Below are 16,800 nucleotides of genomic sequence, written 5' to 3' on the forward strand. Positions count from 1 at the left end.
GTCTGTGCTTTTGATCCTTTTTAAAACAAACATTTCAGTCCATCAAAGTCCCAGGTATGAAATTGGATGATGGAATTAAAAATCAATAGTTTTTTGTTTAATCAATGTGACAATATATACTCAATTGAGATGTGACGACCCCATAACTAAATAGCCTATTAATGCTCAATATCCAAGGTCATGAATTGGTTGAAGTTCTGGAGTGTTGCCAGTGCCTGAGTGCCAAGAGACAGTACAAAGCAGCAGGTAATGTGAGGTTGGTTCAGTGTGTAATCCTCTAGCCTCTACTCGAAGGTTTATTATTTTGAACCACACAACAACAGCTGTATTTGTACAGTGCAAATAACATAATAAAAAATATAAAGGCACCAATGCATCGTGATTTTAGCTCACAATCTGGGTTAAAGTTTCAGCATTTAATGAATACTGCATTTTCAGAAGTGCTATCCTACGCAGGGCACATCAATTATTCAAGGCTAGGAGCAGAAATAGGCCATTGGCCTGTCGAGTCTACTCTGCCATTCAATGAAATCATGGCTGATCTAATAATCCTCAACACTACTTTCCTGCCTTATCCTCATAACTCTCGATACCCTTACTAACTAAAAATCTGTCTCGGCCTTGAATGGACTTATCAATCCAGCCTTGATAGACCTCTGTGGTAAAGAATTCCCTAGATTCACTACTCACTCCTCATCTCTGTCTTGATTAAGTGACCCTTTACTCTGAGATTATACCCTCTGGTCCTAAACTCTCCCACAAAGAGAAACAACCTCTCCACACCTACACTGAAAAATCTTCTAAGAATCTTATACATTTCAATAAGCTTGCCTCCCATCCTTCTACATTTTAATGAGTTCAGGTCCAACCTACTCAACCTCTCCTGAGAATAAAAACCATCCGCAGCAAAAATTAAGCTAGTGAACTGCCTTCAATAGCAGTGTATCTTTTCATAGATAAGAGGCCCCAAACTGTTCAGAGCATTCATGGCTGTGATCTGACTAATGCCTTTTATAGTTTTAGCAATACTTCTAACTTTTTATACTCCATTCCCTTTAAAACAAAGACCAACAAAACAAAAAGCAGGGTACTATGCAAGTGCATGAGACAATGGGGGTCAGTAAACTCAATTGGCTGGACAGCTGATTTACAATGCAGAGTGACACCAATAACACAGGTTCAGTTCCCACAGCTGAGGGAATGAAGGACCTGTTTTCTCAAACCCACCCCTTGCCTGAGGTTTAATTCATCACCAGGCATCTCTTTCTAATGAGACAGCAGTCCTACAGTCCTCTGGTCCTCTGGGACTATAGTGACTTTATTTACTTTCACTGACAAAGCGACATTTCCTTCATGACTAGTGTCAGAAAGAAAACCAAATTAAATTTGCTGCTGTTTGTGGAACAGAACAGAATGGTTTCTGTTTGTGTCAAAGTTACAGTATAACTGCAGTGTCTAAATAATTAATTGAGTGAAGGACTTTGCTATCATGTGAAAGGTGCTATATTAGTGCAAATAGCATTTAGAAGATGAAAGAAAAGGAAATCAAGAGATTCGGATAATACCATGAATCATAAAACCAGAACTGTTTTTAGTGGAAAAAATTAATAATTTTTGCTATATGTTATGATATGGTAGTTGGCTGTGTTTATGGGCAACGCCACCACTAGGTGGAGCATTGCAGTCCACAAACACAAAAGGTGAGAGAGCTGCACCTGAGTCAATGTAACAAAGCCGACTGTGTCTGCTGCCTTGAAATTTATTCCAAGCAGGAAACAAGTATCCAGTTCACAATGACTAATTATTATTGTTGCTTTGTTTTGCTGCATCTTACAGCTAGTTTAATATTATGCTGTCTGACATCACAGGCACAGCTGTGTGCACGCAGATGAATCATGGTGCGTTTTTTTGCATTGGAAAGATATATGCCAATGGTAGTTATGTCACTGTATGAATAATTCAGAGGGCTGAGTTTTATAAATTTGGCGGCTTGTTGACTGGCATGAGAAAGTATGATCACTATTGCAAAAATCCAACTGAAGTCCTCTTTGTTTTAAACCCTATGAATCTCCTGCTTTCAATACCTATTTGACTCTCAGTACACTTTCTAACTGAGCAAGCCTCCCAGTTGTAGTAGAAAGTCCAGCTTGTTCGCAAAACTGCTATTGAATGATATTACATGCAAGTTACAGCATTACTCATATCCTGAAAATATAAAAACAAAGTTGTCATAATTGATCAGAATATTCAGATAAATTCAGGCTTGTATTTGATGAGATTGGAAGGGAACATTTTTGCAATTCATTCATGGAATAAGTTTGTCACTGGCTGGGCCAACATTTATTGTTCATCCCTAGTTATCCTTGAGAAGATGGTTATGAGCTACTGTCTTGAGTCACTGCAGATTGTGAGGTGTTGGTACACCCACAGTGATTTTAGGCATGGAGTTCCAGAATTTTGACCCAGAGATAGTGAAGGAAAGCTGATGCATTTCCAATCATAAAAGGATCAAGAACCAGAGGCCACAGATTAAAGAGATCTTCAAAAGAAGCAAATGCGAAGTGGGGAAAAAAATTAAAAAATGAATTGTTAGAGTTTGGAATGTACTGCCTGGAAGTGTGGTGGAGGTAGTATCAATTGAAGCATTGAATGATTATAAAGTTAGAAATAATGTGCAAGGGGATGGGGAAAAAGCAGGAGATTGCAGTAAGTAATGATGCTCATTTGAATGGCCTCCTTCTGCACTTCTGTGTAGAAGTGACACTTCTGTGATTCTTTGAAGTCAGGGTGGTGAGTAATTTGGAGGAGAACTTGCAGGTAGTTGTGTTCCCATGTATTTGCTGCACTTGTCCTTTTAGATGGAAGTGGTCGTGGGATTGGAAGGTGCTGTCTAAGAAGCCTTGGTGAATTTCTGCAGTGCTGTTTGTAGATGGTACACACTGCCGTTACTGAGCATCAATGCAGGTGAGATTAAATGTTTGAGGATGTGGTGACAAATAAGTGGGTTGCTTTTTCGTGGATGGTGTCAAGCAGCCTGAATGTTATTGGATCTGCACCCATCCAGACAACTATGGAGTATTCCATCACGCTCCTAACTTGTGCCTTGTAGATAGCGGATAGGCTTTGATGAGTCAGGTGGGAGGTTACTTGCTACAAGATTCCTAGCCTTTGGCCTGCTCAGTATTTACATGGCTAATCCAGTTCAGTTTCTGGTTGATGGTAACCCCCAGCATGTTGCTAATAGAGGATCCAGTAATGGTGATGCTATTGAGGGTCAAAGGGCAATAATTAGGTTCTCTCTTGTTGGAGATGGTCACTGCCTGGTACTTGTGTCCAACGAATGTTACTTGCCACTTGTCAGCCAAAATCTGGATATTGTCCATGCCTTACTGCATTTGGGCATAGACTGTTCAGTATCTGAGAAGTCACAAGTGGTGCTGAACAGATATGCCAGATATGACTCCCAGTGGAGATTCCTCTGATTCCCATTGAATCCAGTTTTGTGAGGGTCCCTGGATTCCACACTTGTATAATTCTAGCTTTGATGTCACCGTCACCTCGGCAATTCAACTCTTTGGTCCTTATTTGAACTAAGGTTGTAATGAGGTCAGGAGCGGAGTGGCCCTAGCAGAACCCAATCAATGATCAAGGTGCTGCTTGATACACTGTTGATGATACCTTCCATCGCTTTGTTAATGATCATGAGTGGATTAGAACAGATTGTGGTAATTGGCCCTCTGAGATTTATTCTGATTTTTGTGTAGAGGACATACCTGGACAGTTTTCTACATTGTCGGGTTGATGCCAGTGTTGCTGTACTGGACAGCTTGGCTAGGGGTGTGGCAGATCAGTACTACAAGTCAGTATAGCCAGCATGGTGTTAGGGCCCATAGCCTTTGCAGTATCCAGTGCTCCCAGCCATTTCTTGATATCAAGTGGTGGGAAAGTAATTGGCTGGAAATCGATATTTATGATAGTTCTGTTATCCAGAAACTGCAGAGAGATAGAGAGAGAGGTACAAGCTGCTGGCATCACTGCCTGGGGAGATGTTAGCCAGAGGCTGCAGAGAGATAAAGAGAGACAGTGGGAGAGAGAGAGAGAGAGAGGGTGACCAGCTGCCAATATTGTTAACAAGAGGTTGTGAATGCCAAGGTGCTGACACGAAGAAAGGAGCAGCTTGTGAAATAAAAATGACCTGTGTCAGGTGCTAGTTTGAGCCGATTTAAACTGGTTTGAATTAACTAAGTTCTGCAAAAAGTAAGAAAGATGAGGCATTGCAAAAGCCTTATTTGGACGAGAAACAATGAGGTAATGCTACCTAAGTCTCTGGGCCAGGACCAATAAGGTAAAGGCACGTGATACGTGAATTAGCTTAAGCCCACGGGAAGAAGACAGCATGACGTGAGAGAGATAGAGAAAGCATAAAAAGAAGACCCTTGGGGCACGCAGCCAGCGAAAACTCCAGAGACCAACCATCGCAGAAGCAGACCCTATATCAAGGACATGGTGATGACACCAAGTGCAGCGCTGGGCCAGTTCAGCCCTCATCAGCAACAGCAGCTGCTATCCTGATTGGGTATTAGCTTTTATATTCTGTGACTACTTGTGGAGTGTCAGAGGACTCTTGTGGGTGTATAAGTACGTCCTAGTTCAGTTTTTGGGAAAATGTATAAGTTCTAATTTTGTGATTAAAAACATTTCAGGGAGAGGCAATGGCCTAGTGGTATTATCGCTGGTCTGTTAGTCTAGAGACCCAGATAATGTTCTGGGGACCTGGATTTGAATCCCACCACAGCAGATGGTGGAATTTGAATTCAGTAAAAATATCTGGAACTAATAATCTAATGATGACCATGAATCCATTGCTGATTGTTGGAAAAACCCATCTGGTTCACTAATGACCTTTAGGGAAGGAAACTACCATTCTTACCCGGTCTGGCCTACATGTGACTCCAGACCCATAGCAATGTGGTTGACTCTGAACTGCCGTCTAGTTAATTAGGGATGGGCAATAAATGCTGCCTAGCCAGCGATACCCTCATCCTGTTAATGAATACATTTAAGCAACATGTCCCTTGTTTAATATATTGGTCAAGTAATTTGTGAGTTTATGAGAATTGACTCTTCTCTCTGTATAAGCTGATAACTGGAGCCGGTGTTCTCCGGGCTCCCAACAGCAGTGTCATAGAGTTACACAGTATAGAAGAGGCCCTTTGGCCCATCAAGTGTGCACTGCCAAATAAAAAACCCTAAGAACGCTGGAGAAGATCTCTGCAACTTGTCCTAAGTACACCTGCACACCATTTGGGTCTCTTCTCTGTCATTCAGTATATTTAGTGCTGTTCTGATGTTCACCCAAGCTAAGCATTCAATCTGCAACTACTACCTTGGATCAGTCATGCAGAAAGGACCTCCAGTATCCTGAGTATTGTACTGACCTCTCTCAATATACAGCCACTTCTGTTATTATGTGGGATTAGTAAGAATTTTCAATGTACTATTTGAATGGAACCAATTGTTCATTTTAACTTGGGGTGGTAGAATGCTTTCTAATTTCCACCTCTGTAATTATTATAGCCAAGTATTTTGCTGAAAATGCCTCCAAACATGTGAAATCTCTTCACTGAGTACAGTAGCTCATTTATTGGTGCCATGCCTGATCTGGTTTGAAAGGCAACTATAAAGAAAACATACTCCTCAATTTCCAACGTGTTGAAAGGGTGGAATTTGAATTAGTTTGTGTAGGGCCATGATTGACTGTTAAATTAGCAGGTCAGCTGACTTTTCAGTCCTGCACTCATCATTGCTGCTTAGCATCGTTGTTATTAAAGCAGAAGAATCCAGAGAGCCTTTTCCTTGCTGGGACCTCCGCTATCTCTGTTTGTTGCACTGACCAGTCGGTGATCCTCTGACATTCCATTGACCTGGACGGTCTGCAGGGCATACAAGGGTCAACTGCAATGATGAACTTTTGCTGACTTTAGTTTTGTTGTTGATCTCAGACCTCCTGCTTATCACAGATCAGTGCAACATGTGTCATCACATTTTGTGCCTCAGTAATGGAGCACTGCAGGGGAATCAGATACGCTATTAGGTTTTTGTGTACTTAGACGAGGGTGACTAGTGGACAGATCTTCACTGGCTGGGTTGAAAGTATTTAACACTTTCTGTTTACACAGCACAGACTCTATTATTGATTACTTCTCCTGTAATGGACCAAAATTCCTTAAAAAGTGCTGAGTAATTGCAGCAATAACAGACATTCACTTGCAATAGTCAGTGTAGAAATATGAATACAGATGTTAGTGGTAGCTGGGGAAAGTGGGAATGTTCATACTTAAGCCCTTCTTTAAGTTGAAATAATATACATTTGCCAATTCAAGCACCCCCTCCTAATGCTTCCTTTTCTAATTAATCGGCTCTTCCTTTAGATTCATTAATTGCTTAAACATGTGAATATTCTTCATCTGCAAGTGCAGGCTATAAGTGTGAGCAGATTATTCAACCATCATATGCATCATACATGAATATGTATAGATCTTCTGATATTTATGCCTGCCAGGATCACTGGAGTGGAAACCTTGTTTGATTTATTCCACTGGTTTATGAGTGCTGAAGGCAAAACTACATGTGATCAGCAACTATCACAGGTTTGGGATTGAAGCGAGGAAGATGATAACAGGAGAGCAAACTATATATTTTAGGCATTTATTGTTCTTCTGGTCACAACAAAATGATGAGCACAAATGCAGTTTCACAAAGGATATCAAAAGATTGATAATGTTCATTTGTGGCATTTCCATTGGTTGCTGACGTCGTGTTGGGGAATGGTGAAAAGTACACTTCTGCCTGTGCCTCTGTGGGGTGTACCTCTGAGCTGGAGATACATAGAAACATAGAAACTAGGAGTGGGAGTAAGCCATTTGACTGTTTAAACCTGCTCCACCATTCAATATGATCATAGCTGATTATCTAACCTAATACCCTGATCCCACTTTCTTCCCATATCCTTGATCCTTTTAGCTCTAAGAACTACATTTATCTCCTTCTTGAAAACATTCACTGTTTTGGCCTCAACAGCTTTCTGCCACAGGCTCACCACTCTCTGGGTGAAGAAATTTCTCCTCTCCTCCGTACTAACCGTCCGACCATGCATCCTAGGACAGTGAATCCTGGTTCTGGACCGCCTGGTCACTGGGATCATACTTGCTGCATTTACCCTGTCTGGTCCTGTTAGAATTTTATACATTTCTATGAAGTGTCCCCTCATTCTTCTAAATTTAAGTAAATATTGTCCTAACTGATCCAGTTTCTCTTCAAATGTCAGTCCTGCCATTTCAGGAATCACTCTGGTGTCACAGAGAATGCCAGTGTCACAGATGTCGAGAATTTTAATGAAAGTAAATACCGATATATTGTTATTGGTGTTGTATGCTAATATCATGACAACAATATCATGCTCCTATACACTTTGCCCTACTTCACAGAGTGCTCTATACATGGCTGATCCATGCATAATCTTTTCAGTACTTAAAATGATTCACACACTGTCCACTATCAATAAACCACTAGTCAGGACTGATGAAATATTCTTCAGTTACCTGAAGGGGTGTAGCTCCATCCAAAGCAGCCCACTTGATTGATACCATATCCACCACCTTTCACCATTGACATACAGTGGCAACAGTGTGTATTATCTACAAGATACACTGCAGCAACTTTCCCAAGCTCCTTAGATAGCCTTCCAAACTCATGACCTCTCCGACATCAAGGGCTGCAGATGCAAGGGAACACCAACACCTGCAAGTTCCTTGTCAAATCATATTCCATTCCAAACCTAGAAATATATTGCTTGTTGTAGCTGGATCAGAATCCTGGCATTCCAAACGTGACAGCACTGTGGAAATCCCTCTAACCCAAGGACTACAGTAGTTCAAGGAGGCAACTCTGTCCCTCCTTTTTCAGGGTATTTAAAGATGGGTAATGAATGCTGGCCTAACAAACAATCCCAATATCCTGTGGATAAATGAAAATAAGTCAATGTTATACAGCTGATACATGCACAAGATAGCCACTATGATGATTGCATTACAGTCCGGAGTTCAATATGTACAATTAATAAATGCCACAATATCTACAATTTATGAGTCTACATTAGTCAGTGTGTCTGATTTGCAATATCCAATATCTGAAGTCTTTGTAGATTGCACTACATTGCAATGTGTTGGAGATGCCATGTGCAATATCTGCATTGTTTACATATTCCTCCATGGTACTTTGTGTAATATCTGCAGTGTTTGTATATTCCTCCATAATACCCCGTGCAATATCTACAGTGTATATATATTCCTCCATGATACCCAGTGCAATATTTGCAGTGTTTGTATATTGCTGCATGATACCCAGTGCAATATGCCTGCAGCTTTTCTAAATTACTCCATATTTCCCCATGTTCTCTCCGAGGAGCAATGACGACATGCCAGCGCATGCGCTGTGTGCCGGAAGTGCCACCATGTTGTTGCGGGGCGGATGGTGATGGCAGAGATTTTATTTCTTAAAAACTGGAGGTTTCTTGCAATTATAAACGTGCGCCTGGTCTTTTGCGCCGCTAGTCAGGAGTGTTTGTAGGTAAGCGAAAAAGAAGGGAAATGGAATTGGCCACGCTTCATCTGGGATTGATCCTTGGCACGGTATTCAGTTGAAAGAAGGGATCTTGTATTTGGTATTTTGTTAAGTTGTTGGGTAAGGGCCAGGGGTGGAGTGCAGTCGGTGGCAGTTCTGATCTTTACTGATGAAGATTCACCGAGTGTTGAGGAATCTAGTTGTCAATGCACTTGTCCAACCAGCCTGCTGTCAATGTGACTTATTAACATTTCCCTTTGACCATGGGCAGACGAAGCCACGGCTTTAGTGAAATTATTTACTTGCTAATTGGGTTGTGGGCAAACAACTTTGACTTGCTACCACTGAAGTGAGTTTGCTATCGTTTTGCCATGGTGAACATATCATTCAATTTTGCTGCAGCCTTTGCCTCGTTGTAGCAGAGAACAAAAGAGCAATTTTAAAAAAAACTGGGGTTCTGAGGGAGGATCCCTTGACCCGAAACGTTAACTCTGATTTCTGTCCACAGATGCTGCCAGGTCTGCTGAGCTTTTTCAGCAATTTCTGTTTTTGTTTTAAAGAAAACTGACCAGCATACATTTAAATAAAATTTTAAAAAGTCACGGACACCAAAATATGTTTGCACCTCCGTGACTTTAGTTTGATTTGAACCCAGTCTGATAGTTTAAATGAAACTGTCAGCCTCTGTGATCTAAAGTAAATTCAATTACAATGTGGCCTTTAGGATGTTCAGTCTGGAAAATGAAACATTAAAGGGGATGATCATGTACAATTTGGGGCTGAGGGTCATGGAAAAGGGAGTTTCAATTGCAGCTCTTTTATGTGACTCATAAAAGGAAAATAATTGTGCAAAATATGTGGACTGTAACAATGAGAATTAAAAAGGTGGGATTGAATATAAATGTCTATTATAATTGGAAGCAATAAACCTTAAAACTGGCAGTGAGCTTTTGAGGGGTGTTAATAAAGAGGCTTTAGTCAGTTTGTAAGATAAACAATAACACGTTATACTATCATTGTTTTCTCTGGCAGCAGTAAGTTCACAAATCAAGAGTGTTTAATATAACAACACAAAGTGCTGGAGAAACTCAACAGGTCTAGCAGCTGCTGTGGAGAGAAAAACAGAATTAACATTTTGACTCCTGCGACCCTTCTTCATTGGACTCGAAACATTAACTTTTTTTCTCTCTGTAGATGCTGCCAGACCTGCTGAATTTCTCCAGCTTTTTCTGTTTTTGTTTCAGATTCCAGCATCTCCAGTTCTTTGTTTTATTAATGGGTTGTGTTTATGATTCCATAATTAGACAGTGGCTATATTTCTGTATTATTAATACACATAATGCCAGCAATAAATATTTAGTAAGGTGTCCAGATAGCTAAAAGAATCTAACTCCAGTTTATGCATTAATTTTTAATGGGAAAATTTGTTTTGCATAATGTTTCATTGAAATTCTCACTTTCCAGGAATGTGGCTACCCTGTTAAGTGAGGAATCTCTTTGTAATGTGTGAATTTACTTGCACTATAGCTGTTCAGCCATGTGATGTTATAGGGTCTCTCCAAAGGATATTTCTCAGTGAAAACAAACTTTTCTTTCTCAGAAATGAGCAATGGTGGTAAACTCCCCTTCACCATTACCTGAAAGGGCCATTTATGGATTTGTCTTGTTCCTCGCCTCAAAGTTTGCATTCAGTAAGTAACATTAAGTATGCTAGATTTACATGCATTTGGTTTAGTGCTACAAATGTGGTTAGCTGTGAATAGTCTTTATTTTGGTCCCTATTGTAAAAGATTAGCTTGTAGTTGACCATACAAGTCTGGAGAGATGGTCCTACCTAAATAAACTTGAAGAAACAATTAGACGTTTGCATGAACTGTTTGTATGATACATGACAAACTTGTGGCTTCTATGTCTAGTATCAGTGGGATCTTAAGGACAGGAGAGAGATGATATCATTCTTTTCCTCATCAATTTCTCTGCTAGTTTTGCCTTCTTCTTTTCCAAAGGGCTTGACTCCGTGTTGGTTACATTTATTGCTTTTGAGTTTGCCTGTTATTCTCCCTGCAATAAAAAATGTTCATAACAATAAAGGCCATTTGACATTAGGAACTTCACAGCTGAGGCTGAGCCAGTCACTGGCTGACCCACATCTTCAATCTTTTAAAGCAATCTGTTGGAGCAAGCCTTTTTTTTGGTTGTTGCTTATAAGACCAAGATTTTATCACCCGTCACAATGTCCAGCATGGTGAGGATGGGGATAAGCCTTTGTAATGATTTGCTATGCCATTGCCAGGGAAGTTATGAGTCAGCAGTGTTAGTGTGGTAACTGGAATCATATTGGTTAGACCAGTAGTCATTTAAAATGATACTGAAAACATTTAACAAGGCAGAATGAAATTGGTGTAAACCTGTGTGTCAGTGGAGGTTGATGAAATTGGTTGTTACCATGGTACTTGTTCTCTTTTTTGCAATAGTTTTTCTTGTTATTTGTTTTCCTGTTTAACAGTTCTGTATTTAGTATGGGCTTACGTTCCAGAACCTTGGCTACACTCGGTGGGTCTCACCTACTGGCCGCAGAAGTAAGTATCAGTTAAAATTATATTAATTATAATTGAGTCTCCACATTAATGTGATAAACATTATCTCATTTATACAATAGTTGTCTCAGTTCCCAGAAAGATCCCAGATTCAAATAATACTAAAGACATGTTTTCAGAAGGGTTTGCTTCCTTTTAAAAAGAAATCCATTATAGACTGTTTAACATTGTCAGAGAAATATCTTACATTATATCAAAAACGTCTTGCCTCCATTTAGCATTCCTCCATTGACCAGCATTTTTACACAGAATTAATTGGTGTGGGGGGGGGACTTGATGCACTGCTGTTTGGGACATTGCTCTGTACAAACAAAGTTAATACTTCAATGGTAATTAATTGACTAACTTTGCATATTTGGACATGATGAGGGCTAAAAAACATTCTATAAGTGCAAGACATCTCCTTTATTTATTGTAATGTACCAATGATTTCACTTTTTGATGTGACTCAGTAAATTTATAATCTCTCAGATTCTGTCATTATTTTGCCTGAGGTATGCTTTCTGGAAATATATCAAGAAATGTAAATGTAGAAATGAAAAAAAAATCATAAGAGAATCTGTAATAAAGTTAACTCTTCATGTTATCTTCCCAGCATTTATGGTTTTGTTTTTAAAGAAACGATTAAAACTTTTCTGCATGTTTAGTTGATTTGTAACACCACCATGAATGTTTAACATGTTACTAACATTTTTTGTTACAGGTACTGGGCTGTGGCCCTGCCCATTTACATCCTTGTTGTGATAGTGATTGCATACATGTTACTCTGTGGAATTAATATGATGAGCACAGCTCCACTGGATTCAGTAGATAATGTTACAGGTGAGTCTAAACACCATAACATGGAATAACTGTGCAAATCAAACCAGTATTGGAAGTGGTCTTTGAATGGTGTGACCATTAAACAACTTGTTAGTTTGTTTCTTCTATTAGGAATGAGTCACTTAATTTTAAATCAACCAGTTCTGATTTTTTTCTGAAATATTTTGATGAAAACTTATGTTGAATCCTTGATTTTCTGACAAGAATCAGGTAATTTGAAGGTTGGAAAGTACTGTTCGGTTTCGTGCACCGAGTCCTTGGCTGCAGTGAACTAAAACTGCCAAAAGAATATGGCATGGAAAGTGAAGTTCAAGGTACAATATCTTCACTGCAGTCCTCAGCCTGGCCTCATGGTACCCCCTTCTTTACTAATGTACTGTTTTCACTTTTGTGCTAATAGTGCAGAATTAGGACAGTTTAGACCTTAAACCATTTGAAATAAGCATCTCCTTTACACCTATTAATGAAATAACTTAAATGTTGCACCCATCATATGATGACTTCACAGAATCTTACAGCACAGAAGGAGTCCATTTGGTTCAACGTGTGTCATGACTGTTTGAAAGACAGTCTTTCTTTAGGTACTTCCTTGTACCTAAAGAGCTATATTTTATCTTTATTGATTATTTTCCAAACCTCTTTAAAAGCTTATTGTTGAATTGAAATATTCTGAGGGGGCTTGACAAGATAGATGCAGAGAGGAAGTTTCCCATCGTGAGGTAATCTCCAGGTGAGTTATAGTGAGCAGGCAGCTAAGTTGCACTAAGGTCACAATCTGATCACTCATGATCTTGTTGAATTGCAGAGCAGGCCCAATGGATCAATTGCCTATTCCTGCTCCTATTTCGTATGTTGTTATGAATTGACTTCTACCATCCAGTATATTCTGTACTCTAACTTGCTGTGCAAAAATATTTCTCATTGTCTCCGCGCTGATTCTTTTGCAAGTAATTTCATACCTATGACTAGATATTGATTCTCCTACCAGTGGAAGCAGCTTGCCCCTATTTGCTCTTGATATTTTTCAATTAATCTGTTCAGAAATGTTATTGAGCACCTCTGGAGTAGATGGGATTTGAATGCAGAAGGGTGGTAGGTGGACTGGATTTGATGCAAATTAAAAATGCAACAGACGGTAGAATGTGGAAAACCAGCCAGAAGTATGTTGGACGAGTCAAATCTAGAGGCAAAATGAAGGTTTTGGCAACCACTAAAGTGAAAACGATGACTCCAATCTTTCCAGTATTTAATCAAGGAAACTTTCTGCTCATCCAGTACTGGATGTGCGATAAGCCTGATAATTTAGTAACAGTCAGGAGTAAAGACTATTGAGATAGAGTTGGTTCTGCACTTGAAAACTAGTGTTGTGCTTTTGGATGATGGTGCTGAGGAGCAGCATGTAGAAGAGAAACATGAAGCGGTCAAGAATAAATCCTTGAATGCCACTAGAAATAATGGTGCAGGAGTAGGAAGAAAAGCCTTGCAATTGATACTCTGGCATAAGTTATATGGGACCAGACGAGAGCAGTTCCACCTAGCTGGACAACTGTAGAGAGAGACTTGAGGAAGATGGTGTTGCCAATTGTGTCAAGGATGCTGGCAGTTTGAGAAAGATGAGGAGGGAAAGATTACCATTGTTGTAGTAACGTAGGATATTGTTTGTGACTTTGATATGACAGGGATAGAAACATTGAAGGGATTCACGCATGGATTTGCAGGAAAATGAGATATGGCCTTGAGAAGCAACCACACATTCAAGGATTTTGGAGAGGAAGAGGGGAGTTAGAAACAAGCCAGTATCTTGCAGGGATAGTGATGTCAAGATTTGGTTACTGACCCATCTGGTTAATCATACTTCCTTGTACCTAAAGAACTATATTTTATCTTTATTGGGGATGTTTCAAATTTGAAGAGAGGGATACCACCTGAAGAAAGAGAACTATTGACAATATCAGTTAACACTGGGACCAAGTGCAAAGTTGGGTGCTTAGCAGTTTAGTGGGAATAGGGTTGAGGAACAGGAAGAGAGTCTTGTGAGTAAGATGAGCTCAGAATGCACACAAAGGGAAATAGGAGAGAAACTAGAAAAAAATAGATGCAATATGATAGCTTGTCTGATCTCTGCTAACTTTGGCCTTTGATTCTTTGATTTTAGATTTTATTGTCATATGTATCGAAATACAGTGAAAAGCTCTGTTTACGAGCGGCACAGGCAGATCACACCCAAAAAAGGACATACAGATCAAAAAAACTTAGAGGCTTGCATGCAGGTTGCATTATTTGAGGCTAGAGTCCATTCAACAGCTGTTCCTGTACGTGTGTGTGTGTGTGTGTGTGTGTTCGTTCGTGTTCAGGCTTTGTATCTTCTGCTTGACTGAAGAGGTTGCAGGAGGTCATTACCAGGATGCAGTGGATCTTTGAAAACGTTGGCCACCTTTCCATGGCAGTGAGCTGTGTAAGTAGAGTCCGTGGATGGAAGATTGGCTTCCATGATGGCCTGGGCTGTGCACACCACCTTCTGTAGTTCTTACGGTCCTGGGCAGAGCAGTTGCCATACCAGGCCATTATGCACCTGGACAGTATGCTTTCAATGGTGCATATGTAGAAGTTGGTGAGGGACCTTATGGACATGCCAAATTTCCTGAGCCACCTGTGGAAGAAGAGGTGCTGTGTGCCTTCTTGATTGTCACATTTACTTGAGAAGTCCAGGACAGGTTGTCGTTTATCGTCACTTCAAGGAATTTGATGCTCTTCACTCTCTCAACGTCCATTCCGTTGATTGTAGATGGGGGCGTGTTCTCCTCTTTTCTTTCTGCAGTAGATGATCAGTTGTTTAGTTTTGCTGACATTGAAAGACAGTTTTCATTGTACCATGTCACCAAGCCCTCTACCTCTCTTCTGTATTTTGACTTGTCATTGTTAGATATCTCTCCCACTATAGTGGTGTTGTCAGCGAACTTGTAGATGGCGTTCATTCGGAATTTGGCAACACAGACGTAGGTGTACAGGGAGTACAGTATGGGGCTGAGGATGCATCATTTGGGTCTCCAGTGTTGAGTGTTATTGTGGAGGAGGTACAGTTACCTATCTTCATTGATTGCGGCCTAAAGGTCAAAAACCTGAGGATTCAGTTGCAGAGAGCAGAGCCAAGACCAAGGTCACGCAGTTTTGAGATCAGTCTGGAGAGGATAATGAAGTTGAAGGCAGAGATGTAGTCAACAAGCAGGAGTCCGACGTAGGTGTCTTTATCCAGATGTTTCAGGGATGAGTGCAGAGCTAGGGATATTGCACTACATACATATTTGAATCTATGTTTCTGTACTCATTAACATATATACGGGACAGTTGTAAATTTGGAAAGTGTGAAACATTTAATGTCATTGCCCAATACATCTATTACCCTACATCCATCACTTAACATAATGAATTCATTAGTTTTGCAGTTCTTACTTTGATTTTTTTTTCCAGACAACTATGCAAAAAGCCAACAGAGCAAACCGTATGTTGAAGGAGCAATCCCAGGCCTTCAAGATGTTTCCATCAGTGAAGTGAATCGAATGTTCTTCCTTTCCTCATCTCATGAATCAGCTGGTGACCATCCACACATATGGCGTACACGTGCTGCTAGGAATATGGATTCATTTACTGAGAACTGTAGTGACACTTCTGATCATTAATTAATATGTATTTATAACGCTTCGTCTTATTCAAGAACACTGTCAACAGATACATTCTGATTCCTTGCTCATTTATAGTTCTTTGAATTAAAATTTTCATAATTCTAGAAAATCATACTTTTGCTTCCAAAGGCATTTTATTCTACACTGTACGAAATTGGGCCATAGAATTTGTGAAGACCCAAGGCTAAGCCTATAATTTGTGTTGAATTAACTGGGAGTAAGGAGTCTCCAATTGGCAACAGCATCATTGGGCTAGGATAGAAGAAAAATTGATTAGGATTTGTGACACTTGAAAATAAACCCATCCTCTCATTTGAACCATCGAGGCACACAATTTCACATTTTACATGCTTGGGTGCAGTTGGTGGTTTGAAAGCTTAGGGATATCATGTATGACTGCGTATTTTTGGATTTTAACTAAAATCCATGCAGCTTACGTGTTTTCTGCAGTGGTTAATTTGAAACATCTTGTCCAGCAAGAAGTTTCCTACACATTACAGGATTAGCCTATAGTTTATTTGGAATTGAGTGGGAAGGAACCTGGGCTGTAGTGACTGGTTTCTCTCTTCAGATTCTGTTGATGAACTAGGCTCATTGATCAGGCATTGGTCAAGTAATGCAGACCTGCCTCCTTTAGGTAATTGAATTCTAAGTTTGCTACTTTGTTCTGAACTCCCATTGCCCAATACATCACCCTGGAGACAGATTGAGACCCTGCTCATTGGTTTATGATTAGACAAGTGATAAGTATAGGTTTGAGCTGTTGCAGGTGCCAGCAGACCCTGACAGGTAACATGGTGAGCAGTACAAATCACTTTAAATTTCAAGTGCATTGCCTGGTTACACCATAGTCTCATCATACCCCATCGAGTAATGGTTCCAATAATTGGAGGTACAAAACGTCTGTTATTTTTTTGGTTTATCTGTAACCCAGTAATTGATGAAATCTAGGCATGCATATATGAGTATGTATCCTTTTTTTTTTGTTCTTACGTGAGCAGCTATCATTCCAAATTTGAGTTTATTTAGTAGCTGCACTAGAGAAATATCCATTTTGCATGCTGCAAGGATCAAAAACA

General features: G+C 39.9%; 1 protein-coding gene across 1 annotated transcript; it reads left to right on the forward strand.

Moving 5' to 3' along the window:
• The first annotated feature begins 8,478 nt into the window (after positions 1 to 8,478).
• Positions 8,479 to 15,835, forward strand: LOC109917527 (phosphatidylinositol glycan anchor biosynthesis, class P). The gene is made up of 5 exons (XM_020517362.2): positions 8,479 to 8,628; positions 10,223 to 10,313; positions 11,129 to 11,201; positions 11,923 to 12,041; positions 15,510 to 15,835. The coding sequence occupies exons 2-5, from the start codon at positions 10,232 to 10,234 to the stop codon at positions 15,716 to 15,718; spliced, it is 483 nt and encodes a 160-aa protein (XP_020372951.1). The 5' UTR covers positions 8,479 to 8,628; positions 10,223 to 10,231; the 3' UTR covers positions 15,719 to 15,835.
• The last annotated feature ends 965 nt before the right edge of the window (positions 15,836 to 16,800 follow it).

This window comes from Rhincodon typus, chromosome 11, assembly GCF_021869965.1.
Source record: "Rhincodon typus isolate 14 chromosome 11, sRhiTyp1.1, whole genome shotgun sequence".
In the NCBI taxonomy this organism is placed as follows: domain Eukaryota; kingdom Metazoa; phylum Chordata; class Chondrichthyes; order Orectolobiformes; family Rhincodontidae; genus Rhincodon; species Rhincodon typus.